The sequence below is a fragment of the Trichoderma camerunense genome (assembly GCF_050948025.1).
Source record: "Trichoderma camerunense strain CBS 138272 chromosome Unknown V8C40scaffold_10, whole genome shotgun sequence".
Taxonomy (NCBI): Eukaryota; Fungi; Ascomycota; class Sordariomycetes; order Hypocreales; family Hypocreaceae; genus Trichoderma; species Trichoderma camerunense.
The window spans coordinates 1203657-1226727 of NW_028145360.1; the positions used below are offsets into that span (position 1 = coordinate 1203657).

The 23071-nt window shown below is 51.5% G+C and overlaps 11 protein-coding genes across 11 annotated transcripts; 6 read left to right on the forward strand and 5 right to left on the reverse strand.

The window, feature by feature from the left end:
* The first annotated feature begins 42 nt into the window (after positions 1–42).
* V8C40DRAFT_247247 (uncharacterized protein) lies at positions 43–721 on the forward strand. Its single transcript, XM_083216286.1, has 3 exons — positions 43–121; positions 186–310; positions 388–721. The coding sequence occupies exons 1-3, from the start codon at positions 93–95 to the stop codon at positions 474–476; spliced, it is 243 nt and encodes an 80-aa protein (XP_083072760.1). The 5' UTR covers positions 43–92; the 3' UTR covers positions 477–721.
* Positions 722–1003: 282 nt separating this feature from the next.
* On the reverse strand, positions 1004–3487 carry V8C40DRAFT_30388 (Sds3-like-domain-containing protein). Its single transcript, XM_083222810.1, has 4 exons — positions 2258–3487; positions 2123–2192; positions 1586–2069; positions 1004–1514 (listed from the first exon to the last, which is right to left on the reverse strand). Exons 1-4 carry the CDS (start codon positions 3243–3245, stop codon positions 1098–1100), a joined length of 1959 nt encoding a protein of 652 aa, XP_083072761.1. The 5' UTR covers positions 3246–3487; the 3' UTR covers positions 1004–1097.
* Positions 3488–3846: 359 nt separating this feature from the next.
* On the forward strand, positions 3847–6354 carry V8C40DRAFT_247253 (rRNA-processing protein NOP12). Its single transcript, XM_083216287.1, has 4 exons — positions 3847–3937; positions 3994–4060; positions 4115–5197; positions 5312–6354. The coding sequence occupies exons 1-4, from the start codon at positions 3927–3929 to the stop codon at positions 5792–5794; spliced, it is 1644 nt and encodes a 547-aa protein (XP_083072762.1). The 5' UTR covers positions 3847–3926; the 3' UTR covers positions 5795–6354.
* Positions 6355–6488: 134 nt separating this feature from the next.
* On the reverse strand, positions 6489–8986 carry V8C40DRAFT_247255 (tubulin alpha chain). The gene is made up of 5 exons (XM_083216288.1): positions 8810–8986; positions 8583–8641; positions 8191–8501; positions 7629–8132; positions 6489–7571 (listed from the first exon to the last, which is right to left on the reverse strand). The coding sequence occupies exons 1-5, from the start codon at positions 8819–8821 to the stop codon at positions 7099–7101; spliced, it is 1359 nt and encodes a 452-aa protein (XP_083072763.1). The 5' UTR covers positions 8822–8986; the 3' UTR covers positions 6489–7098.
* Positions 8987–10074: 1088 nt separating this feature from the next.
* V8C40DRAFT_30540 (uncharacterized protein) lies at positions 10075–11832 on the reverse strand. The gene is made up of 2 exons (XM_083222812.1): positions 11042–11832; positions 10075–10982 (listed from the first exon to the last, which is right to left on the reverse strand). Exons 1-2 carry the CDS (start codon positions 11482–11484, stop codon positions 10328–10330), a joined length of 1098 nt encoding a protein of 365 aa, XP_083072764.1. The 5' UTR covers positions 11485–11832; the 3' UTR covers positions 10075–10327.
* Positions 11833–12785: 953 nt separating this feature from the next.
* On the forward strand, positions 12786–13530 carry V8C40DRAFT_247260 (uncharacterized protein). Its single transcript, XM_083216289.1, has one exon. It carries the CDS (start codon positions 12796–12798, stop codon positions 13486–13488), a length of 693 nt encoding a protein of 230 aa, XP_083072765.1. The 5' UTR covers positions 12786–12795; the 3' UTR covers positions 13489–13530.
* A 43-nt stretch (positions 13531–13573) lies between these two features.
* On the forward strand, positions 13574–14795 carry V8C40DRAFT_247262 (40S ribosomal protein uS19). The gene is made up of 4 exons (XM_083216290.1): positions 13574–13748; positions 13956–14032; positions 14134–14430; positions 14510–14795. Exons 1-4 carry the CDS (start codon positions 13734–13736, stop codon positions 14577–14579), a joined length of 459 nt encoding a protein of 152 aa, XP_083072766.1. The 5' UTR covers positions 13574–13733; the 3' UTR covers positions 14580–14795.
* Positions 14796–16154, reverse strand: V8C40DRAFT_247264 (uncharacterized protein). Its single transcript, XM_083216291.1, has one exon. The coding sequence runs from the start codon at positions 16045–16047 to the stop codon at positions 14932–14934; it is 1116 nt and encodes a 371-aa protein (XP_083072767.1). The 5' UTR covers positions 16048–16154; the 3' UTR covers positions 14796–14931.
* A 338-nt stretch (positions 16155–16492) lies between these two features.
* Positions 16493–17636, reverse strand: V8C40DRAFT_247267 (uncharacterized protein). The gene is made up of 3 exons (XM_083216292.1): positions 17423–17636; positions 17117–17355; positions 16493–17047 (listed from the first exon to the last, which is right to left on the reverse strand). The coding sequence occupies exons 1-3, from the start codon at positions 17540–17542 to the stop codon at positions 16906–16908; spliced, it is 501 nt and encodes a 166-aa protein (XP_083072768.1). The 5' UTR covers positions 17543–17636; the 3' UTR covers positions 16493–16905.
* Positions 17637–20614: 2978 nt separating this feature from the next.
* V8C40DRAFT_266636 (NUDIX hydrolase) lies at positions 20615–21703 on the forward strand (the record flags this gene model as incomplete). Its single annotated transcript, XM_083219770.1, has 1 exon — positions 20615–21703. The coding sequence occupies one exon, from the start codon at positions 20615–20617 to the stop codon at positions 21701–21703; it is 1089 nt and encodes a 362-aa protein (XP_083072769.1).
* A 484-nt stretch (positions 21704–22187) lies between these two features.
* V8C40DRAFT_30640 (uncharacterized protein) lies at positions 22188–22664 on the forward strand. Its single transcript, XM_083222813.1, has one exon. It carries the CDS (start codon positions 22265–22267, stop codon positions 22508–22510), a length of 246 nt encoding a protein of 81 aa, XP_083072770.1. The 5' UTR covers positions 22188–22264; the 3' UTR covers positions 22511–22664.
* Positions 22665–23071: the final 407 nt, after the last annotated feature.

Below are 23071 nucleotides of genomic sequence, written 5' to 3' on the forward strand. Positions count from 1 at the left end.
AGGTCAGTTCTGCGCTCATCCCACTCTCCGGCGCATGATACGATGCATCTTGGTCTTGGACAAGAGCTTTGCTGCATCTTGCTACGGAAAACATGTACAGCTCTCCATATCGAGCAATGGCGTACGTCTCCCATCTACAGATACTCTTCAGTTTGCGAAACCTAAGCAACAGAAAATTGTTCTAGATCCCATACCACCTACTACGATCGGAAATTGCGACAAGGCCCTGCTCTTGTTCGAGCGAGACGGCCGTATCTCTTCAAGAATGCTCTGACCGGCCTTGGGCTCTTTGCGCTCGTTGGAGGAGTTTGTAAGCTCATGGCCTATCCATTCCCACATTTGCCTGACTGCAATGACTGACGCTGTCTTTCTCTTCTCTTACTACAGACTGGTATACCATCAGCGCCGTTGGGCAAGACGACTTCGAGGATGTCAAGGTTCCGGATGCGCCTCGACAGGCGTCCAAGGCGAAATAAATACATGTATACATACCCATGAAAGAAGACTATTTACGACAACGAGATGGGGGCGCCTAGGTGTTACAAATTACAATCCGTCAGCTAAATTCGCTGTGTACTATTACCTTTTAGAATCTGAAAATGGGCTTTGTTGATTCAAAGCCGCTTGCCTCTCCTACCTTGCACATCACATGCCACAACTTATTACAAATATTGGGCGGCAATTGTTGAAATGATATTCTGTTGCCTTGAATATGTGTAAATGATAATGCGAAAAAAACAAGCCGCCATTTCTGTACAATGAAAGACTTTCCATCTGCCATGCAAAGACAATCCCGTTGCCGCCAGTATCAACCTCCCGAAACCTGGACATGATAAACGCCGTCGAATCTTTATTACCAGTGTAACCATCCTTGAACCCTTCGGACCAAAAAAAAAAAAAAACACGCATAGACAAAAGAAAGAAGATGAAAAACAAAAGGCCACACTTCCTTTTACAATGAGCCGACAACAAGCCCTGATCTTGGGTATCATTAATGTCCGAACGCAGAAATCCTCATATCAGAGCCCAGCTACGTGGGCCCCTTTCCTGAACAATATGCATTTTTTTTCTTTTTCAAATGGAAGAGCAGGCACCTCTCAAGCCGCTGCCGTTTTTGACCCGCGACCAAGTCCCGAGATGCCGCCTATTTGCTTCATTTGGTGAGATGCTGGGTTCAAGATGTTCCGCGTTATTTCGGGCGACTCGGATAGTCGTGCAGAGAGAGCAGGCGATCGAACTGCTCCCGGGCCATCGAGAGCTACCTTGAGATCAGTCGAGGCGGAAAGCGCATTTTGCGGTGTCCGACCAGCAGGGACGGGGACAGCAGGCTCGGGGCGAGCTTCCGCCGAAGCTGAATGGTGCTGATAGAATTTATGAGAGGAGTGATTCGGGTTTGCCCAAGGTGTGTTCTTGACAAACTGCTCTCCTGCTGGGTCAAGACGAGTCAGGTGTGGCGGTTGGTATTCCTCGCGGATCTGACTTATCGAGGGCTTGTGCCGCAGACGCCGGGTTCGCTGATGGCGGGTCAGCAAATGAGAAATAATTTTTAAGCAATGGCTAGCTGTAATAATAAGTTCGGACTCACTTCCATGAGGGCCAAGTCAGCTTCCAGTTCTGATGCAGATGCTCCTTGCAGCTCCGGTCCGGCTGGGAAGCCTTCGTACTTGGCGAGGCCGGCAAGAGTCGACACCTCTGTGTTGTAGGCAATGGCGTTCCGGACGCGCTGTGAGGGATCCTTTGGGAACAACAGGCCATAGTCTGGCAAGCTGTGCGCACTCCGCCGAGCGCTCTGCACATCGTACCATTGCCTGTTGAGAGCCTCCAGAGCATGCTCTCGCTTCTCACGGATGGCCTGAAAGTATTGGCCCCATATCTGAGCTTTCTGTGCTACTGCACGCCGCTCAAGGGCCTTGAGTCGGTATTCGTGCTCGGTATTGATAGCCTGCAGCTTCTGTTCGAGTCGGTCATCAAGGCACTGCTTCATGTTGAGGTATTCAGGATGTGTAGGCTCTGGGGCATGCAGCGACTGCTCCTCTTCTTCGAGCCTCTGTAGCCTATCCTTGTAAAGCCTGCATGAAATGTGAGCAGAGCGTCGTCGAGTTAAACGAGTCAGGCGGCTTACCGGTCTCTAAAGATACCAAACATTTCCTCTATCTGAGTCCAGTCTCGATAGGCAGCTTGCTTCTTTTCCACTATATTGTTTCCCCATCAAATTAGCTTGTGCGTGATACACCTGACTGATTCTGGGAAAGCTTACGTTCTTCGAGATTTCTCGCCGCAGCATCAGTCTCTTCGTCAGCTTCGGGTTCTGCCTCGTCTTCCTCGGGGTGGTCGGCCTCGGCCTCTTCTTCCATTGTGGGGTCTTGGTGCTCGTCACGAACTTCAGCTCGAGCTTCGCTGTCGGCATCATCTGAGACGACCGTCTTTCGCTTGGAGCCGGTGCGTTTGGTCTTCCTTGTCACCTCTGGAAGCTCGTCCTCTGCCGGTGTGTCTTGGGCCGTGGCAGACGCCTCATCGTCGTCCCCGGGGGACCCGCGTCCGCTTGCCGGGATCGCAGCCGGCGTCGCGTCATCTTCAGTAGCTGCAGGAGGACCGTCGCCATCTCCGTTGGCAGCGGAGATTGACCCGGTGCGTTTCCTCGCTGGCTGTTCTAGGTCTAATGGGTGTTCGATGGCGGCAGATCGCTTCCGCTTTCTCTCTTGTGAAGAATCGCTCCGGGCACCTTCATCAGCTTTCAAAGCCGTGGTCAAGGGCTTTGTCGGCGATTCGTTCTCATCAATGTCGTCTTCGTCTTCGTCTTCATCGTCTTCCTCGTCGATGTGGCTGTCGTCGCCTGAGGCAGAGTCATCGCGGCCGTTGGCTAGCGCCCTGCGGAGCTTGCTCGGAGTGTGCTCAAAAGCCTCTCCGTCATTGAAGCGCCCAATTCCGACGTCACGATGTCTCTGTATCTGCGGAGTGTCGTAGAGTCTCAAGGTTTCGGCTTCGGTGTCGTTGGCCTCAGAGTTAACGTCAGACGCTGCGTCGGAAAGGGCGCTGTCAGAGTCTGATCCGCCGTGGTCGGTGGCACGGGCGTCTTCAGGACCGACGCTCAGGTTGTCTCTGTCCAGATGCATGTGCTCAATTTCTTCGTCGTTGGCATCTTTGTCGTCGACCTCGCTGAGAGGGCTGGAGATGTTGCTGTCCTCGAGATCGCCGCCCGTAGCCACGGGGGGGAAAGCAGCCGACGCCGAGGCCGTCGCTGCCATTGTGGTGCCGGTAGCGCAGAGCGAGACTCTTGAGCAGACTGCTGATGCGAATCGGCAGTCGAGACAAGGGCGGCTTCAGCTCTGTCGGTCGACAGTCGGGTCAGAGGACCGGGCGCGGACACCAACCAGCACAAGGTCGGCTGCGAAGAGAAGAGTTTGAGCGGGCGCTGGGGGTGGGATCGGGGCCGGCGAGCGGGTGAAGGGCAAAACGACGTGATGTTGATCCGGTAGCCAAGCTGAAGCTCAGGCCGTGTCTGGACGGTCTTTTTGTCTCCGTGACGGGGTCGTGGCAGAGAGGCCGGAACGGGCTGGGAGGGGAGAGGAAGAAGACAAGGTGCCGCTTCGCGCATCTACGAAGTAGGTATCGGCTGTGACCTTACAGAGCGCTGCACCAGCCGCCTGCACAAGCCCCAACAGGCGAGCCAGGCCCTGGAGCGCTGGAGCCAGAGCCCGGGCGGTGAATCCTGGCGTGGCAGAAACGCGGTCATCTGCGGGCCTTCGGGCCAGCGAGGCCAATGACGCATTGTTCCGCTGAAAGCCCGGCGGCGGGACCCAAAATTTTTAGAGCTTGCTCTGAACTTTTCTGTCGCTTCCAGTGGCTCCGTCGCAGTTTGGCGAAGCGAAGCGCCTGTCCAGAGTCTCTTTTTTGTCGAAGCCTCTCGCTGCAGAAACAGGTGCAAAATGGCCAAATCGTGAGTTTTTCTGCAATTGAGGGTTCTGGTTGATCTTGCTGATTTTTTTCGTGCAGAAAAAATGCGCTGGCCGTGGCGTCCAAGGCCATTGACCCCACGCTCGATGCTCTGTTCGCATCCAGTGTAAGCATTCTTCCTTTTCGATTTCATCAGAGCAACAATTAACGTACTTGTTAGGCTGGCCCTGTGACTGTTCCCTCACAACCTCGAGTAGGAGCACCGCCAGTGAAGAAGAGCTCAAGCGCTGCCAAATCAAACGAAGAAGACGGCGATGACCAGGGCGACGATGAGGTGCTCTCCGAAATCAGCGAAGAGCTGGATTATGGCGACGATGACGAAGAAGAAGCAGGCGATGACAGTGCCGAGAATGAGGACGGCCAAGACGGCAATGATGAGGATGCCCTGTCGGTGACGATGGAGGCGGCTGAGACAGAAGAGAAAATCAACGGCCTCGAAGAAGCCAAGCCGAAGCGCGAGAGGAAACGCAAGAGAAAGCAAGACAACGATGACCTTGAGGGGAAATATCTGGCCAAGCTTGCAGACGATGAGGCTGAACCATCTGGCAAGCGCCTGAAGGGAGGTGAAGAGGATGCCCAGGATGGCGCCAAAGACGACGATGAGGACGAGGTACCAGTCCACGAGTCCCTCACGCAAGAGAGCAAGCAATCCGAGGTTGAGAAGGCTGCTCGGACTGTTTTCCTGGGCAATGTTGCCACAGAGGCCATTTCATCCAAGTCAGCCAAGAAAGAGCTGATGAAGCATCTCTCCTCAGTCCTCGACAAGGATGCCTCGCCGTCACAAAAGGTTGAGTCTCTGCGCTTCCGGTCCGTGGCCTTCTCTACCGGCTCAATGCCCAAACGAGCGGCCTACATTACCAAAGCTTTGATGGATGCCACCACCAAATCCACAAACGCATATGCAGTCTTTTCAACTCCCGCGGCAGCTCGGAAAGTTGTTGCAGAGCTCAACGGAACTGAAATCCTTGGCCGCCACATCCGGGTGGACAGTGTTGCACACCCAAGCCCAATGAATCATCGCAACTGCGTCTTTGTTGGAAACCTTGGCTTTGTCGACGACGAAACTGTTTTGAACAGGAAAGCCGACGGCGAGACCGTTGAAAAGAAGCGCAACAAGGTGCCTTCGGATATCGAAGAAGGTCTCTGGCGCACCTTTGGTACCCAGGGCAAGGTTGAGAACGTTCGTGTTGTGCGCGACTCCAAGACCAGAGTGGGCAAGGGATTTGCATACGTGCAGTTTTATGTAAGTTGTCCCTCTCGCATGGTGACGAGATTCTCTGTCACTTTCATATGGTTGCCTTAAATCCCATTGTCTTTTTTTTCGTCTTCTTTCTTTGTTGCTGACTTAGCTTTCCAGGACGCCAATGATGTAGAGGCAGCTCTTCTTCTCAACGGGAAAAAGTTTCCCCCCATGCTTCCCCGTTCACTCCGTGTAACGAGGGCAAAGGATCCGCGCAAGACGGCTCAGGCTGTCGAGCGGGCCAGGTCCAAGGCAGATGTGGCCGATGGCACTAGCCGCAGCACAAAGTACAAGCCCAAGGCAACTCCAGAGGAGCAGGCCGCCGCCGGACGAACCCGCAAATTGCTGGGTCGGTCTGCGGCTGCAAAGCAGCGACGTCCCAGCAGGAGGTCGTTTGCACCGGCGGCAAAGGACGGTGAGGCGGCAGAAGGCGGAATCAAGACTCCGGAGGCCATCATTTTCGAGGGCCGCAGGGCATCGTCCAAAGACGGGCTTCCCAAGGACCTCAAGGTGGGCAAGAAAAATAAGAAGAAGGCGGGCAGGCCAATGAGACCGCAGAACCGCAGCGCTAAACGGGCTGCGGCGTGGAAGAAGAAGTGAAGAAAGCAAAGGAAAAATCACTCGAGGCGAGCAAGAAGAGAAAATCGACAAGGCAATGCAAATTGAGAAAAAAGAGGAAAATAGACAATCCTGGGGGTGCCGCTCTGCTCCAGGTTAAGCAACGTGGGTGATGAGCGAAGTGAGTTGAGTGTCTGATTCCCTGCTTTGCTTTGCTGGCCCTGTGCTGGGGCTTGTAAGAGGCAGCACTTTGGTATAAGGTCCGAAGTATAATACGGGCGTGTTTTCTGTGGAAAGGCGAGTTGGCTTACTCATCACATGAGAGGGCAGGCGGGCCGTCTTTTCTAAAAAGTGTACATATCAAAAGTCGTTTTTTTTTCACTGCGTTTCCCCTCCTCTTTTTGGGAGCCCTCTTTTAATCACTGCCTGGTGCCTGTTAGAGGGTACCACGTATTTTTATGTAAGTCATGGATGCCATTACCGTCAACTGCAGGGAAGAGAAACAGGAGAAAATCATTGGCGTTTGGTAGAGGTCAAAATAAAAAAAGATTACAGGGTACTTCACCGAGTGCAATAAAATGGGCCGTGTTGATTGACCTCGTGTAAACGTTCCAGAGAGTACATCTATTGCCTTGATTGATATGTCTAGGTACTTCAGTCCGTGCAAAATCAAGGCTCAATACCGCCTCGAAAACTAATATTAGCATCTAACCTGTAAGAGTTGCACATAATAACCCTGCATCGCCACTTTGTCAAACCCATGCCACGTCATTAGAGGCGGACTCGAAACGAAGCCCTGCATCCAATGACAAAACCTCAGTTGTCAGCATACATGCGTACTGATCTACTAAGGTATTATATGGAGGCAGCAGGCAGCCAAGTATAGCAACTCCAAATCCATAGGCACACGCATTCAGTTTCTCTCCTCCATTTATCGATTTTCTCATAATACTAAGGTAAACTAAACTACTGAGGTGTGTCCCTCCCTATATAGCCACTCCCAGGCCTTCCTCCTTTACAAAAAAATTGTGAATAACATTATGTACAATGAAAGAGAACTTTGGTAGGATTAGAGGTATCTTTTTTTCTTCTCGCATGCTTGCTCCCAAACGTACATTTCCAGCAAAAAGAAAAAGCAAAAGACAAAAGAAACAAAAAGCAGAAGCAAAAGAGGGGAATGATGGGGGGGCGGTCTCAATCTAATCAGACTCCAATACGACCAAATTTTTTCTTCTTCTCAAGCCAAAAACCTCCCATTAAAATAGCAAAAGCAATCTCTCTCTTCGTTCAGTCATTGTCAAAGCGGTTCGTAGGCTTATTATGTCCAGTTCGTCAATGAACCGCATCTAATATTCCATGGCGGTATCATCACCGTCAAAGGAGTCGGCGGCAACCTCTTCGTAGTCCCTCTCCAGGGCAGCAAGGTCCTCTCGAGCTTCGGAAAACTCGCCCTCTTCCATGCCCTCACCGACATACCAGTGCACAAAGGCACGCTTGTTATGCATCAAGTCGAAGTTGTAGTCTAGTCGTGACCAGGCCTCGGCGATGGCGGTGGTGTTGGAGAGCATAGAAACTGAACGCTTGACGGGAGCCAGGCCGCCCTCCGAAGCGGGAACACTCATGGGCTTCTGGTAGGTGATTCCGACCTTGAAGCCTGTAGGGCACCAGTCGACCATGTGGAAAGTGGACTTGGCCTTGATGGCGGCGACTGCAACGGTACAGTCGCGCGTTACAACGTCACCGCGGTACAGCAGAGCAACGGCCATGTATTTGCCATTCTGGGGGTTGCAGACGACCATCTGGTTGTTGGGCTCGAAACCTGGACATACGTCAATATCTTGAATACGTACGTTAAAAAACAATGGGGATGACTTACACTGGAAGGTCAGCTCCTGAATCTTGAAGCTCTCATGAGAGCTCTTCTTTGCAGAAACAACAGGGGCGTAGCTAATCAAGGGGTAGTGGATACGTGGGAAAGGAACAAGGTTGGTCTGGAACTCGTTCAAGTCGACATTGAGGGCGCCGTCAAATCGCAGGGATGAAGTAATAGAGCTGACAACTTGAGCAATGAGACGATTGAGATGGTCAAACGAAGGACGAGAGATGTCGAGGTTTCTCCGGCAAATGTCATAGACTGCCTCGTTGTCCACTAGAAAGGTGCAGTCGGAATTCTCGATAGTGCTGTGGGTGGACAGGACTGCGTTGTAAGGTTCGACAACGGAAGAGGATGTCTGAGGAGCAGGGTAGACGGCAAACTCGAGCTTGGTCTTCTTTCCATACTCGGCAGCGAGGCGCTCGAGCATCAGAGCACCAAAGCCGGATCCAGTGCCGCCTCCAAACGAATGGAACATGAGGAATCCCTGGAGAGAGTGACAGTTGTCTGCAACATCGCATCGTCAGCCCTCCATGTTGAACAAGCCCGCCTCATCAACACTCACCAGTAACACGACGGATCCTATCCATGACAGTATCAATCATCTCCTTTCCGACAGTATAGTGACCACGAGCATAGTTGTTCGCCGCATCCTCCTTTCCGCTGATGAGCATCTCGGGGTGGAACAGCTGGCGATAGTCGCCCGTGCGAATCTCGTCGATGGGAGACGGATCCAAGTCGACAAAGAGAGATCGAGGCACATGCTTGCCGCCGGCGGTTTCGGTGAAGAAGGTATCGTAGGAGCCAGGATCATCGATATCCTTGGCGTTGGGGTCTATGCGACCGTCATGGCCGAGGCCGTGCTCCAGACAGTAGCTATGCGATAACAAAATATTAGCTATCACGGATCAGATGCGCTTATAAATCCTCGCGCAACAGATGGAGGGGCTCACGAACAGCTCCCAAGCTGCGTTACCGAGCTGAACACCGGCTTGACCGACGTGAAGATGGATGATCTATATGCATATCATGTTAGCGATGCTTGTTGCAGGGAAAATCGCATGGCGTGGTTGAGCGCAAGTGGACGCATCGTGAGCGCAAATCCACGAAAGTGGGATGATATCATCACTCGGCAGAAAAAAAAGCAGAGAAAAAAACACTCGTGCGCGCAACAATAGACTGACCTCTCCCCTCATTTTGAAAAGATGTTTTCAACAACTAGCACTCAGTAGGACAAAAAGCTGCAAACAAAAGGTATCCAAATACTGGTAGATAAAGATCAGGCAAGGGGGAATTCGGCCTGGGCAGAAGGGGATCTGGTGATGGCTCGCCAGTGGAGTTTTTATAAAGGTATTTGGTGGGATATTTTCTTAGCGGGGGGTTGCTGGTTTATGGTGCAGGATCATCACCAGCTGCAGCTGCCAGGGACCGCTTATGCCGGGCCTGACGAGAGGTACCTGCATGTACAGCCGTTTGGCGCTGGTAGACGAGGTCCAGCCTGTTCCGCGACGGATAATACCGCTAAAATAGCGCAGAAGAAGAAGCTCGTGGGCTGCATGTTTAGAATCTCGTCCCATGGCCCAAAGCGGCGAGAAACATGGTGTAAGTGGCGGCCCCCCCTAAAGTAAACAGCACATCAACCCAAAAAGAACGGTAAACCGGGGTTGGAGGCGTTGCTGACAATTTGGTCTCGGATAGCAGGAGATGAGCTTATTGCTGCAGAAATGCTGGAAACTCCCGTCCGATCCATACCGCGGCGTAGGCATCGACATTCTCGCGGGTCGTTTTGTGACTGCCTAGCTCTAGGTAACTACAATTCAGATGCAAGGCCGGCGAGAAGTCGGGATTTGGTGGGCCTCTTTTTTTCTTTCTCTTCCGAGGCTACCCACAGCAGTCCGTTTATATGAGGTTCCATCAGTAGTAATTATCTATTAGCCGAGCTCTTGGTTGTTTGTTGATTGCCGAATTACCGACACGAGCCATTGGATGGATGGCGTTGGATTATGATATAAACTGAGCTGGAAATAAAATGCTAGCACGCGAGCACTACCTTACCCATGTCTGACAGTCCCGAACAGATGGAACCGCTAAAGCTGATGCTAGGTGCCTACAAGCACGAGTGAACATGGATGCTCCAGGCATTGATGCATGGTTAGTCAGATCGCCGGCCCCATATTGTATTGGGGGCAAATGCTAGAAGCGCTAGTTTGCCTCAATGGCATCTGGTTTCTTAGCAGTTGTGATGTTTACAGATAGAGTAGATGCCCTGCGGGTAATAGTTGAACCTTGATGATAGATAACATGGTACACACACTCATCTTTACGACGAGTCATTATTATCTAGTACATAGTGACTGTTCAAGCGCCTTTTGATGCTGCCTAATAACCGTGGATAACCCCTAAACTCCATTCATCTCCTCCACTCCCTTTCTTTTGTAACCCCTTTCTCTAATCTACTACCGAGGCTCAAATCCATGCTCAACAACTGCTAGAGGCGATATCACGCTGTTCCCTTCCATATCCACCATATCACCTCGTAAATACAATCAAAACGTACAAAGTCGACTGGCTGACTTGCTCTCTTTTTTTTTTCTGCTCGCAAATGTGGTATCATAACTAGTCCTTCTGAGAGAGACCCAAACAAGATTAAATGATTTTAAACTCCCCAAAAAGGGTGAAACAAAAAAACAAAAACACCGGGGTTACCCCTCACGAGGCTCATCCCTACTTTCATCTCCAGAGGCCCTTTCCAGCTCGTCAATGCGTCGCTGAATAGCGGCTTTCTGCGCCATCAGAACCTGGATTTGGCCATCCCGGGCCACGGTCGCGTCCTCGCCATCGTTATCTGCGACGCTGTTGGTTTCGGTGGTAAAGTCGTATGCGGGAGGCGGCTCGGCACTGCGTTCACGAGCCCGTTGATGCGAGCCCAGTGGCGGCGAGTTGGTGTACATTTGCCCCTGTGTCCTCTGTACAACGCCGAGCTCGTGCGACGTGCCGCTTGGGTGACCCTTTTTTCTTCGGTCTCGCCTCCACAGATAGATTAAAATAGCCGCTCCAATGCTGAACAAGCCGAATAGTGTCACGCCAACCCCGATCCCAATCTTGGCGCTCATCGATAGTCCGCGGTCGTCTTCCCGCTCATCGTCGATATCATCCTCGTTTGTCAAGCCGAGGAGCGGCTTATCTTGCTCCCTAAAGAGTGCCCGAATGGTGTTGACCGCAATGGTGGCGCTGTAGAGCGTGGTGGTTGAGTTGGTCAACACATCGTATGTGGCAGCTGTATGGTTGTAAATGATGGGGACTGCCAGAACCGTAGGAACCTGGCGTTTGCAATGCCCGCCGGCATAAGAGTATTCGCTGCAGAAAAGTTTAGTCCAGTACCAAAAGCTATAGAATCAAAAGCTCGCTCAACGTACGATGAACAACACAGTGCTGTGGTAGTTGCCTCATCCTCATCCTGGTCAGTGTTTACCGCAAGAGACACAGTCGTCCATCCATAGGGACACGTCGCAGGGCTGAAGACGCCGGTGCGTCCATCGTAAAACATGCCGTCTGGATAACAAGACAGAGTAGAAGCACCAGGAAGAGGTTCCAAATCCAGATACGCAATGGGTTCTGAGACTCCCGCCGGCAGGTCGCTATCATACACGTACGTCCATGTGCAGCTCATCGGCCGGTTCCAATGCGTTGTCAAGGGCGGATAAGGGTTGGCTGTGATATAGGAGGCGCCATTGCTACCGCTCCCCGTGATGGACGCCGAGGTGGTAGTTGGTGGCAGTGCCGTCGGCGCAGAACCTGGAACGATGGAAGAGGTCGTGAATGACGTGAATGAAAATGAAGCCGACGCCGTGAGAGACATAGTGCCCAAGAGACACTACCTGTACTCGGATACTCCACCCCGTGATGGGTTAAGGGAGGGTGGTGCGATCGACAGAGCAGACTTGCAGAGTCAGCACCCAGCCGGCAGTGCGTGCCGCAGACGGACTGGTAATTGGTCGTCGAGCGTCGATATCCCCGGACCTGCGCATGCACGATTGGAAATCTCGTATCCTTATCGAGGGCGTTGAGAGTTTGGTTGGCGAGAGCAGAGGGCAAAAAGGGCAGATTAGATTAGAGGCCGCGGCAAGGGACCAAGAACGGACGAGGGAGTCTCTTGAATCGACACGGCAAAGCGGACAAGGGCGAGTGCAGGCTGCAGGGGCGGATGGATGAGAAGAGACGGAAACCTTTAATGGCTCTGGCCTGGAGTATAGAGGACGGAGATGGTTTGACAAAACGACGCGAAGCTTTTTGATCATGAGGCTGCCAAGAGACGGGTAGGTTCCGGCAGATGGAGACAAAAGACAAGGACAACAGCTAGCGGTCGTGTCGTCTCAGCTTTGCTTTGCGGCTCTGGCTCTGGCTCTGGGCTCTTGCAGGGACGCTCCCAAGCCTCCATCACCATTGGCGACGACTCTGCAGCAAAGACTCTTGTCCTTCCCACACCCCCCGTTTTCTGGGGGTCATGGGGAGAGAGAAAATGCCCCAAGGTACCAGGTTGACAAACAGACTTCGTAATGGGCGTTGGCGAAACTGGTGCCGAGACTTTGCCAAGCCGACCGCCGTCCAGCGGTGCAGGTCTCGGCGTTGCTTACTTTTTACTTGCAAGAATTGGCCGCAAAATGCATCTGGGGCAAAAAAGAAAAGAGAGTCTGGAACCTGCGACTAGTTGTTGTCTAGCCTCGGTTCAGAGTGGGAAAAGAAAAAAAGAGAGAGAAAACGAAAAAGAAAAGGACAAAGAGGCAAAGGAGGAAATACTGAACAAGGGAAAAAGAGCGGTCATTGTCGGCCGCGTCGACGGTATCAGTGCCAAGAGAAAAAGCGGCAGTTAGTTGTGGATGTGAGAAATGAAGACACAGACGTGATGAGAAGCACCCGCAACGGAGTTATGAGTGGGGTTTCTTTTCCAACCAAAAAACAAAAAGAAAAAAAAAGAAAAAAAGAGACGGACGAATGAGGAAAAAACAAACTAAACAACAACCGACCGTCCAGTAGCAAGAATAGATGGAAAGATGCCGAGGGAGGGCATATCAAGTGATGCAGACGCAGCCAGGGGGGCGGTTTAGGTTGCTTGGAGGATGATGCCAAATTCTCTTGGTGGGCTAATTCCCAATGCTAGGTTGCTAGTAGCATGCGAATTAGCGCTGGGCTGAGGAGAGGTGATGGGATCTACAAAGAACAAACATGCTGTCCCAAGGATGCCCAGTGCTTCCCATCTTGGCATCATGTAAAGGCAGCCATTGGAGTATGTACGAGTACATACAGTACAGCGCTTGGTAGCATCTCGACGACCCACCCGCTCTCCTCAGGTCCTCCAAGGGCGCTCTCATTACTATCATCGGCGACCGGTACCAAGAACAAGATCCGTGTGTCCTTGCCGCGTGTACTCATACGGTCGGTACTCGTTGTGTCATGGCACCGAGCGATGTGGTTTATGCAAACACGAGAAACGTCTTGGCCCGAGGCTCGGGCTGCATTTCGCACCGTGGTTTGTCGTAGTAACACGCAACTTCGCCAACAGGTGCCTATACCGGTGCAGCCATGGCGCGCCCTTTGCCCCAGCCCCGAGCAACATGAGAAGCCGTCGAAGTTTCTAAGCAGAATTCAGTTACACGGGGTAGCGAACCCATCGCATACATACGAAGCGGTGCGACAATATGCCCGCTTTCAGCTCTCTCTCCCGGCTCCGCAGTACGGAGGGCCAAACAAAGAACCGGCGTTAGTACTGAGTCTAAAAAGAAAACGGAGCCGATTCGGAAATTCTATGTTCCAGTTGAGATATATCAGCCACAGTCCAACGAACACACCAGCCACAGCGAGATAAATTTCTAGCGCCACAAAAAAATCGCCTACCCACCAAAAGCCCACCAAAAACTTTCGCTCGTCGCCAAAGTCACCTGACGTGGAGATCAAAGGGCACGAAAACCCTACTGCTCAGAAATTAGTAGTGCCGCATTCCGCCCAACCCTCCCGCCCTTCCCAAACGACTCCATCACGGTCATCATATTCGCTCGTCGATACCCTGCGCGTCGATAGGCGAATCCTTGGAATCAACACACAACCGCGATCATGGCTGACGAATACGTACGTTTTTATTCTGCTCCTCTCCTCGTCTTCAGGCTTCAGGAAATCACCCGGTGGGGATGGAAAGAGACAACAAAAAAAAAAAAAACGAGGGTGGAAAATAAAAGAGAATGATGCACTCGGCTATTGCGACACAATTGACTTTTGGACGGAAATATTCTTTTGCGACATGGAACACGAGCGCTGACGTTTTTTTCTCTGGTATAGAACGCCGAGGAGGCCGCTGAGATCAAGAAGAGAAGAACCTTCCGCAAGTTCTCTTACCGAGGAATCGACCTTGACAAGTACGTTTGATCCTTTATTCATCCTCTATGACGACGAAATTCCCACCGCAACATCAATTCGACACCTGGAGAACAATGGCGCTGACATGAAGAACCAACAGCCTCCTCGACCTCTCCTCTGACCAGCTCCGAGATGTCGTCCACGCCCGTGCCCGCAGAAGGATCAACCGCGGCCTGAAGCGCCGCCCCATGGGCCTCATCAAGAAGCTCCGAAAGGCCAAGCAGGAGGCCAAGCCCAACGAGAAGCCCGACCTCGTCAAGACCCACCTCCGAGACATGATTGTCGTCCCCGAGATGATTGGAAGCGTCATTGGTATCTACTCCGGCAAGGAGTTCAACCAGGTCGAGATCAAGCCTGAAATGGTTGGCCACTACCTGGGTGAATTCTCTATCTCATAGTACGTCGCTGCGAATTTCTGCGCAAATCGTTTTGCGCATCTGTCTTGTAGATGTTTGTTTTACTGACACCCCCCACAGCAAGCCTGTCAAGCACGGTCGACCTGGTATCGGTGCCACTCACTCTTCTCGTTTCATTCCCCTCAAATAAGAAGGTTGTGGTCTTGGGTGGTTTCTGCATTCACGGACATTTTTGGGCGAAAAGGACTGGTTTTAGTAGACGGAGGAAAGCCGCTACTGAAGTTGTTGATGGCAATGATTTCTATGATAGTACAATGAGAAACATTGTTCATTGTTCACGCTTTCAAAAAAGTCATCATGCCGAGTAGATGCTGCTGATACATAACAAAAAAACCATTTCCAGCGTCGCTTCAACCATGATGCGCTTTTGCCTATATCTCCATTGGTGCTTGTCCCCCCGTCGGCCCCGCTTCTATCTCCAAGAGGTCACAGTGAGTGTCGTCCTTCTTGAGCCGTTAGAGTTGGCATGTCCAGACTCTGCGTCATCTCCTGCTTGTGCGGAATGAGGTCCACCGAGCCGAAACCCTTTGCTGAGATGAATCATGAGTCTGAGTCTCGGGTGAGCTAGCCTCGCCTACCGGGGTTACCGTCTCTGTTGGACCCTTGACATCTCTTGTAGTCTTCCCGTCTCTTGAGGCTGCGACAGTCACTGGATGCACGGTGCTTTGTGAGATATCAAGAGCATCTGCTGGAGCCTCAGTCGTTGCTGAATCCACGATGTCTCCTGTGACAGGAACAGGCTGAGGCTGAGTCGAAATAGGCCCCGGCTCGAGCTCACTCTGATGTGACCAAATTCCGCGAGCCCGGCGACGTATCCCCTGCCAGAATTGTCTAAAGCGAGATGTCTCCCCATCCCGAGCGCCGCAGACGGCGCAACCAAACGTATTGCCCGAAGGTCTGTGATAGTTGATGAATATTTCCTGGCCCTTCCTCACATTCCTGATTAGTCTGACGGTGATCCTGTCCGGTTTCTCTGCTTGGATCCAAAATTGAGCATTGGCGCACTTGTCACACGCGTGGTTTATGTGAGACGCAAAGGGGTAGATATTCATCCTGTTTCGCTGGGGATTGCCGAAAGCGTACTCTGAAACGAAGCAGAGAAACTTGTTGGCCTCATGTTCCGTGAGCTCTAGCGTTCCCAATGGCATGTATTGTATATGGGGGAAGTGATCCTTGAACCAGCTTTGGTCCAGCACCGCGAGCCAGCGCCAACGATCAACAACTGCCCTCTCCCATTCGGGCGTCTCTGCCTGCTCTGGATGAAGACAGCTGAAGATTGTTCCCTCACCTAGGATTCTGTGGCCTGCTGGAAAGCTATGAATAGTAAAAACGCCAAGTCCACGTGAAGTCCTCGTGTGCTTGATTCTGACGGCAAGTGAATTGGACATGTATGGGAGATAAAAATTGGTTCCAGTCGCCGGGTTATTGGGTCGGCTACCCTCTGGGCGAGCTGCGTGAACGATTCGTATCCCCTGGTTTTTCAAGTTGTTTTGCCCATGCACATTGGAAGAGTGAGCAGGGGGGGCTCGACTTGGCTTTACCTGTAATCTGACGTTTTCCAAGGGACGGGTGGCCATGAAGCTCTCTGATTGAGACATGATGGGATGTGGGACGGACAGGTGACAGCGTAAACGACTGATATTGAACACAGAGAGTGAATAAATTAAGTGAAAACGAAGGCAGGGATATAGTGCATAAAATCTGGGTAGTATACTGAAAGAATGTATCTGACGAAAGAATGTAATACTGCGGCTGTCTGAGTGAGAAGAAGAAGAGGAGGAAGAGGAGGAAGACGAAGACGAAGGAAAAGAAAACATGGTGATTTATCCGCAAAACTCTTGGGACTGTCTTTCTTTCCAATTTGCGAGGTTCGTCCTGCCTATACCCGGCGAACGAGTCTGTCGGTCGTGGCTGATGCATGACCGAGGAGCAGAATGGGGGAAAGACGTCTGGTGGGAATTATGTCGGGTCATGGCCATCTCCTATGGGCTTATGAGAGAAGAAAAAGGAAAGGTTGCCCCAAAGGCTTCTCTTAAGAAAGACCTGTAAGAGGCGCACGTGATACTGATCTGAGAGAAATCTACAGCCAGCACTGCAGCGGCTTTGAGAAGAGGAGTACTGATGTAGATGATCAAGGCTAATCAACAGCTAAATGTAGAGAAAGAATATGCATCCATGGATAACCATATTTTAACGATCATCTGCTTCAATAATCCTAGATATTTTAGTAGCATTGGGCGTTAGTAGATGCCTTGCTTCTCAGTGGCTTCACCAAACAAAACGGGTTGCTACGGATTGTAAGCAGCAGCGCTGATTCCTCATTCTGTAGCGCTTGCGCATTGCGCTACCTTGATGTAAAGGTACATCCGGCAACTTGAATCAACATCACGCATCGAACTGGCCCCAATGTGTTGCAAACTTTGTTCTATAAATTGGATATACTGTAGCAACTGCAACTACTCTGCCTTGGCGGCAGCCAGCTTGGCCGCCTTCTTCTCCTCCATCTTCAGGTGCTGCTGTCGATAGTGTTCCACAGCATGGTCAATGTTGGCGAGGTGGCCGGCCTGGATGTTTCGCGCGGCGTGGGATTGGAGAGCTCTGTGTTGCGGATTGGTTAGCCAAAAGCGAAATCCCTCGTTCCTCTCATGTAAAAAAAGCAGAACGTACTCGGGGTATGCGACGTCGACAAATCGGTGCTTGTTGGAGCCGTTCTCGAACAGATTCCTGTCATAGCCTGCCTGCTCCATGGCCTTTGTGTGCAGAGTGTTGACGGCCTCCCAGTCCTCGGCCTTTGATCGGTACTTGTTGAGCAGGGCGGAGGGCGTCCAGTTGTCGCTCTCCGCGGGGCGGAACTGGTAGACTAGGACGGTGCCCAGGAAAGCGCCCAGGGCAATAACGGATCCGGCCTATAGAAGCTTGAAGTCAGCCTTTTGCGTCTTCGTCTGGGTTGCGTGCCGAGCAGTTATTGCTAACCCCAAAGGACTCGTTGACCGGGGCGGGCGAGTGGTGGCCGTGGGACTCGGAGGCGTAGGTTCGGGTTGTCCGCTGCAGCTGGCGGGCGGCGCAGACTGCCCTTGATCGTGCGGCGAACATTCTGGCGGCGCTGGTGGTCGTCAATTGGAGATGGTCGTCGTAGAGGTAAAACAGGCGTTGAGATTGACCGAGTGAAGTCGTCGCCAGATGTGGGTTGCGGATGACATAATGTGGTTTGGGCCAATTAGAGGAGAGCAATTATTCCCCGCCATGGACAAGCTCTCCTTCACACCCAAAATCTACAGCACATGTACAGTGATCTAAGGTAGTGGCAGTACCCTAGAGCAGCACTTTTGGAGAGCCATTGCAGTTTGCACAAAGTATTCAGCTCTGTATCAGTCACCAGTCATGGGTAATTTTTCATGATGTTACTCTATTCCATCTTTCAGCCAACCAGCTGACCTTGAGAAAGCCACAATGGGACAAATTTTCTCTACGGGGATGGTCCTTGAGCAGTGACGAGCCGTCGGGCTTATTGTAATCAATATTATCTGCATTGAAGAAATCTCATGACGGACCGACGACTGTATAGCTGCGAGTGAATCTGCACTGTGACGGCATCAAACATGGTGTTAGAGACTTTATTTGTCCAATCGACACATTCAGGGATTCATAGTGTGACTGTCGCTGCCCCTAGTGGCGCCGGACTGTCCACCAGATTGTTGACCGGTTCGTCTATATGCCTCTTCGTATTGGGTGTTTATGATACGGATGTTGCCCGAAGCTCGAGTTGCTACCTGAGATGGGAAGGTTGGGTTGTTGGGAAATGTCATTCTGCAACCGGTGAGGATGATGGATGGTGTAATTGAGAATTCTATTAGCCATCAAGCCTTAAGGATGCCATCTCGCGATGGTGTGTGTGTGTATAGCTGACATGAAGCAATGATTGTTACATGTATGCGTGTGCCTTGAATAAGAGCTAAGCAGGCAAGTGATTCTGTCACTTTTTTGTCATTCCAAAGCAAAGCACTCATGCAAGCTTGAATCTTGTTTGCCATGTAATATCCCGTCTGCCCCCCTGCTTTGCGTTTAGGCCTTTGTCTAGCTGCATGAGCCTTTTGGCGACTACGGCGCTTTTTCAGCCTCCCGCCTGAAGCTGAAGCGGTTATCATATGCATCAGCACGGGTGCTGCTACCAAGAGATTTAGCGCGACATGCTGCTGGAAATAAGAATCAATTGGAAGAAAAACGAAAATGCAGATTCAATTGTTGGGTCCTGGAGTTATACTTGGGCTGGCTTGGTATTCATGCCATAGAGTTGAGAGGCATGATTATTGGCTTTTGGTAGTATCACCTGAGGTACATGCTCCATCACTTGGAAGCACAACTGTTGCATGGATTGATTAAAGCCACCAGCCACAAGGATCAAATAGAATCCAGCAGAACATTCAAGGCACATGTACCGATACCGATTCACCCAACAAGCACCTTACGCCGGTACAGGCAATTCGTATTCTCGCTGGACATATTGTATGTAACTTACCTACCTTATAGGTATGTGCAGAGGCGGCACCCCTAAGCACTGGAAGCTATCTTATCGCTTACTGCCAACCTAAGTTGAAGCGAAAAGGGGAAAGGACAGCGAGAATCCGCCCTTGTCCAATTCCACCTCTTACATCTCGCAGAGCCCAGACTTAGCACAAATTGATCTCGCAGCCACCGTACGGGATTGGGACTGTGCTTGTGCGAGCCCATTGATGGGATCCGACGTCGCAGGGTCAGCATCCGCTTCACAGTCACAGACACAAGCTGCCACCGCTCGCTAACGGCGGAAGACCCCTAAAAAGCAGCTCGAAAACACGAGGCAAAGACCATCTCGGCTGGTCCAGCCATCGTCATGTCCGTCAAGAAGGCGTCCAGAGAAGCTGTCGTCTCCGTCCCCCTGTGCAGGCACATGCATAGAAAACACGCCAAAGGTTGATCGGTGTGGGGGAAACCAACACGAGTTCCACCTCGGTGAGAGCTTGGACGATGCCATAGGCTGCTATAATGACGACCTGCGTTGGGTTCATTTGCCTTTGCTGGGATTACCTGCAGGCTCCTTGGCCTGTGGTTTGCCGTTTCTGAGATTCCCGAATCCCGGGGGCTAGCTCTGGTTCACTTGCCTCGAAGCTACGGGATACTGACACCACCAGCTGCCACCCTACTGCTGATCAATGTGACGTCTTGTTTGACCGGCCCGACCATTTCTCACAAACATGGCGAGTGAATCCCGACTTCTTGGGCTGAGGTTATGTCTCGTAACATGGGTACTCGGGCGCAAAACCTCAAGCAGCGGGCAATACCGTCGGGTTTGTTGGCGGCAACCCCTCTTGGGCAATGAATGATATCGCTTCTTCGGCAGCCGTCTTCCACTTCCAACTTGCCTTTGGCTCACCACAAAGCAGTCAACTGGTAGCTGCATATGCTACCCACAGCGGAGACGCACGATACAAACATTGCCACGGGGATAGATGTGGTTGAAAGAGACGGGAAGCGGTCATGATGGTATGGCGTCTCGCAGCTCCATACCTGGACTCTTGCGCCATGACAGTTGCCACCATCAGCTATGCCCGGAAAGCTGCAGCGCGGTAGGAACCCCGGCCAAGAGGCTCTACTAATCCCAGAGCGCCGGTAGAACTCCTATTGTCACGAAAACGTGCGGTGCCCTTGGCCGCTGCACCTTGCCGGGTCTCTCCTTCATCGGAAGTAAGCTAAACTCTGTTCCTGCATGGTAACACACAGTCGGGTTGCAGCTCCGTAATCATCAATGATGTGTCACATATATTCAGGCCTCTATCCTTGAATATGATGTGATGTATGTGATTCAGACCCGAGTATAATATGCGGACGATATCCTGTGTCTCCCAATGCCCCTATCATCCTTGGATTGACTCTGTTTGAGCGACCAACGGGCTGCCCAGAGCACCCTCCCCCTTCCGTTTGCTCCAATCTCAGCATCTTATCGCGACATTGACTGGCCTACCGGAGTCAGCTGTGATCAACGGCCGCTGGCACGGCACGGCACGGCACGGCGCGAGCCACTCGGTGCTTGAAGTGCCTGATACCAAGGAGATTCGTGTTCAGTCACTCACTGTCCATGTTTGCCCATATATGAGTGTCTCCTCCCATCTACGGGAAACACAGTCCAGCATGGCATCTCTGGCGCTGCCTGCAAGCAACCCTAGGACATCTTCGTCAATACTTGCACCGTTTCCCGACTCTATCCACGCGTGGATCGCTTCTCCCATAAGCTCGGACGAGATGGGATCCTTTTATGATGTTATCTGTCGATGCAACAAGTTTGAAGAGGCGAAGAGCGCTGCCATGTGGGAGTTTGCCGTTTTGGACAACTCTGTTCCGGTTGGATATATGCTTCCTGAACACGTCGCCGAAATTAGATGGGAGAATACAAGCTTCCATGTCTCCAAGTCCAGGCGCAAGATACACCTGGATCCGGTCGTCAAGCCGGGCGATGACGTTGTCGAGATATGCCGCCGCGAATTCATAGCACTATGCGAGAACAACATCGACAACCTCAACGGCTGCTTCAGAAAGTGGCTCAAGAAAAGATCAGATTTCCATCCAATCCGCGGCCTTGATGTAAAGCTGGCTGGATTGGTGATTCCTTCGCCTGCCAGAGGAATCTTTGGCATTGTCACGACTGGTGTTCACATGAACATGTTTACCATCAGGAACGGCAGGATCCATGTGTGGGTTTCGAAGCGCTCTCAAAACGTCACGTATGCCAGAAAGCTCGACCAATTGGTTGCGGGAGCGATGGACCCAGCAGACAACATGGAACCTCTGGTGACGCTCAGGCGTGAAGCCATGGAAGAAGCAGGGCTTTTGGTTGATACTGCCACGAACATGGTGACTTGGAACAGCACCCACGTCGGTAAAGTTACGGCCGAATCGATGATCTCATTCTATGACCAAAAGGATCATATTGCCGGCAATGAAGAGGGCCATGTTGAACCGGGAATCCGATACACCTATGACCTGGAGGTCGGTCCCGATTTTGTCCCATATCCCCAGGAGCCGGAGTCCATTGATGGGTTTATCCTGAAGCCCGTGGAAGAAGTGAAGAGGGACCTGAAGAATGCCGAATGGAAGCCGAACTGCGGACTTGTCATGCTGGACTTCTTACTCCGGAAGGGCGAGGTTAGAGAGGGAGATGATGAGAATTTCGGACTGTTGAGACGCGGCCTTGCCCGGAAATTGCCATTTTACAACCTGTGAAACTTTTCGCTTGAGATTTGCTGGATGAATTCCGGGAGGTGGATCGTGGTACCTTTTAAGATTGAGAGTATGCTGAAGGTATCTTGCGACTCTTTTCGTTTTGTTGTGGAAATCTACGGCCGGTGTATTTTTAACGCGCAGTTTCTGCTGGCTGCTAACTCGCTGGTAGTAATGAAGCTTCCCTTTGGCCTGCAAACTGAATTCTTTTTTGTTCATCTTGACCATCTGTGCATGCGCTGATGTTGGCAGTAGAGAGTATCCGGAGCGACGAGTGAGGCAGTTGGGTGTTTACAAATGAGGAAGATGTGGATGGGAACAGTCGAGGTGCCATGGCAGAACAGAATAGTATTTGGCTTACAAAGGTTTGACGGAGCACAGGGTGAGTGAGTAAGTGAGTATGTAATTGAGGCGCAGGGAAATTGGGACGCGGCACGATATTAAAAACAGCGACTCGAGTTTACTGATCATCAACTACTTTCTACTTTCTACGAGCGCGTTGTTTTTGCATTTCTGAGGCCTGCGTGCTATATACACTTGCTATGTTGGAATTTTGCCTCCGTGATGGATGGATTGTCACCTAAGAGAATGAATGGACGAGTGATGCATGTGCTCGTATGGATCCCCTCACTGCCCGGGAGTATCCATCCATCTACACTACCTTATCGCGCAAGGATGGAGAAATTGTGGACATTCGGGATTTTTTTTTTTGTAATATCTGACAAGAGATGCGGGACATGGAGCAAGGCAGCCTTTGGGGACCAAATGAATGCGATGCGACGCTGCTTTTTGTTTCTCATCTCATGGTGAGTAGACAGACAGGCGTGTTTTCTCGTTCGTTTGAATGTTAGTAGGATGGGAAAACTGTAACTACTGCAGAGTCACAAGGAGAGAGCTAGAGAGCTAGCTGCTTCTCTTTCTTGGCTTGTCTCTAATCCATATGCTTCTTTTCTTCCATCCTTTCTGTTTTCTTGATGGGTGGCTTTATTAAGGCAAGGCATATTTTCACATGGTTGGGCGGCGCTAGATGGAGATAAACGCCTCAGCCGTTTGATCTATCTTGGCCATTTCTCTCTCTTGTCTTTTTTGGCATCTGGGTCTACTCGTATGTCTCTGAACTAGTAGCTGCTTAATACTATTGACACTAACCATTTACTACCCATTTGGCCGGCGCAAAATGGGGAAGATTGGGGGAGGGGAGGCAAAGGGCGGGAGCTCGTCTCGTCCCGTGGGCTCAGCCTTGCAACTGGGGGTCTGTTTCTCTCTCTCTCTCTCTTGACTGGGCGGGTTTTGATGTGGCTGCTACTTTTTGCTAGTGCATATATGCTGGTGTTTTTTTGTGCAAGGTGCATTTTTCTTGGGCGTCGAGGC

What these genes read in the sequence shown, in the direction of transcription:
- V8C40DRAFT_247247 (XM_083216286.1), top strand. Translation starts at nt 93, where the DNA reads ATGTACAGCTCTCCATATCGAGCAATGGC. An exon ending in TCTCCATATCGAGCAATGGC is followed by an intron (nt 122 to 185) that starts GTACGTCTCCCA and finishes AAATTGTTCTAG; the next exon opens with ATCCCATACCACCTACTACG. An exon ending in TGCGCTCGTTGGAGGAGTTT is followed by an intron (nt 311 to 387) that starts GTAAGCTCATGG and finishes CTCTTACTACAG; the next exon opens with ACTGGTATACCATCAGCGCC.
- V8C40DRAFT_30388 (XM_083222810.1), bottom strand. Translation starts at nt 3,245, where the DNA reads ATGGCAGCGACGGCCTCGGCGTCGGCTGCTTTCCCCCCCGTGGCTACG. An exon ending in GGCGAGAAATCTCGAAGAAC is followed by an intron (nt 2,193 to 2,257) that starts GTAAGCTTTCCC and finishes GAAACAATATAG; the next exon opens with TGGAAAAGAAGCAAGCTGCC. An exon ending in CTGACTTGGCCCTCATGGAA is followed by an intron (nt 1,515 to 1,585) that starts GTGAGTCCGAAC and finishes ACCCGCCATCAG; the next exon opens with CGAACCCGGCGTCTGCGGCA.
- V8C40DRAFT_247253 (XM_083216287.1), top strand. An exon ending in ATGCTCTGTTCGCATCCAGT is followed by an intron (nt 4,061 to 4,114) that starts GTAAGCATTCTT and finishes CGTACTTGTTAG; the next exon opens with GCTGGCCCTGTGACTGTTCC. An exon ending in TTGCATACGTGCAGTTTTAT is followed by an intron (nt 5,198 to 5,311) that starts GTAAGTTGTCCC and finishes TTAGCTTTCCAG; the next exon opens with GACGCCAATGATGTAGAGGC.
- V8C40DRAFT_247255 (XM_083216288.1), bottom strand. An exon ending in GGTAACGCAGCTTGGGAGCT is followed by an intron (nt 8,502 to 8,582) that starts GTTCGTGAGCCC and finishes GTTATCGCATAG; the next exon opens with CTACTGTCTGGAGCACGGCC. An exon ending in TAGGATCCGTCGTGTTACTG is followed by an intron (nt 8,133 to 8,190) that starts GTGAGTGTTGAT and finishes GCGATGTTGCAG; the next exon opens with ACAACTGTCACTCTCTCCAG.
- V8C40DRAFT_30540 (XM_083222812.1), bottom strand. Translation starts at nt 11,484, where the DNA reads ATGTCTCTCACGGCGTCGGCTTCATTTTCATTCACGTCATTCACGACC. An exon ending in ACAGCACTGTGTTGTTCATC is followed by an intron (nt 10,983 to 11,041) that starts GTACGTTGAGCG and finishes ACTTTTCTGCAG; the next exon opens with CGAATACTCTTATGCCGGCG.
- V8C40DRAFT_247260 (XM_083216289.1), top strand. Translation starts at nt 12,796, where the DNA reads ATGCGAATTAGCGCTGGGCTGAGGAGAGGTGATGGGATCTACAAAGAA.
- V8C40DRAFT_247262 (XM_083216290.1), top strand. An exon ending in CGAGGAATCGACCTTGACAA is followed by an intron (nt 14,033 to 14,133) that starts GTACGTTTGATC and finishes AAGAACCAACAG; the next exon opens with CCTCCTCGACCTCTCCTCTG. An exon ending in GGTGAATTCTCTATCTCATA is followed by an intron (nt 14,431 to 14,509) that starts GTACGTCGCTGC and finishes CACCCCCCACAG; the next exon opens with CAAGCCTGTCAAGCACGGTC.
- V8C40DRAFT_247264 (XM_083216291.1), bottom strand. Translation starts at nt 16,047, where the DNA reads ATGTCTCAATCAGAGAGCTTCATGGCCACCCGTCCCTTGGAAAACGTC.
- V8C40DRAFT_247267 (XM_083216292.1), bottom strand. Translation starts at nt 17,542, where the DNA reads ATGTTCGCCGCACGATCAAGGGCAGTCTGCGCCGCCCGCCAGCTGCAG. An exon ending in CGGTCAACGAGTCCTTTGGG is followed by an intron (nt 17,356 to 17,422) that starts GTTAGCAATAAC and finishes AAGCTTCTATAG; the next exon opens with GCCGGATCCGTTATTGCCCT. An exon ending in GTCGACGTCGCATACCCCGA is followed by an intron (nt 17,048 to 17,116) that starts GTACGTTCTGCT and finishes TCCGCAACACAG; the next exon opens with AGCTCTCCAATCCCACGCCG.
- V8C40DRAFT_30640 (XM_083222813.1), top strand. Translation starts at nt 22,265, where the DNA reads ATGGATGGATTGTCACCTAAGAGAATGAATGGACGAGTGATGCATGTG.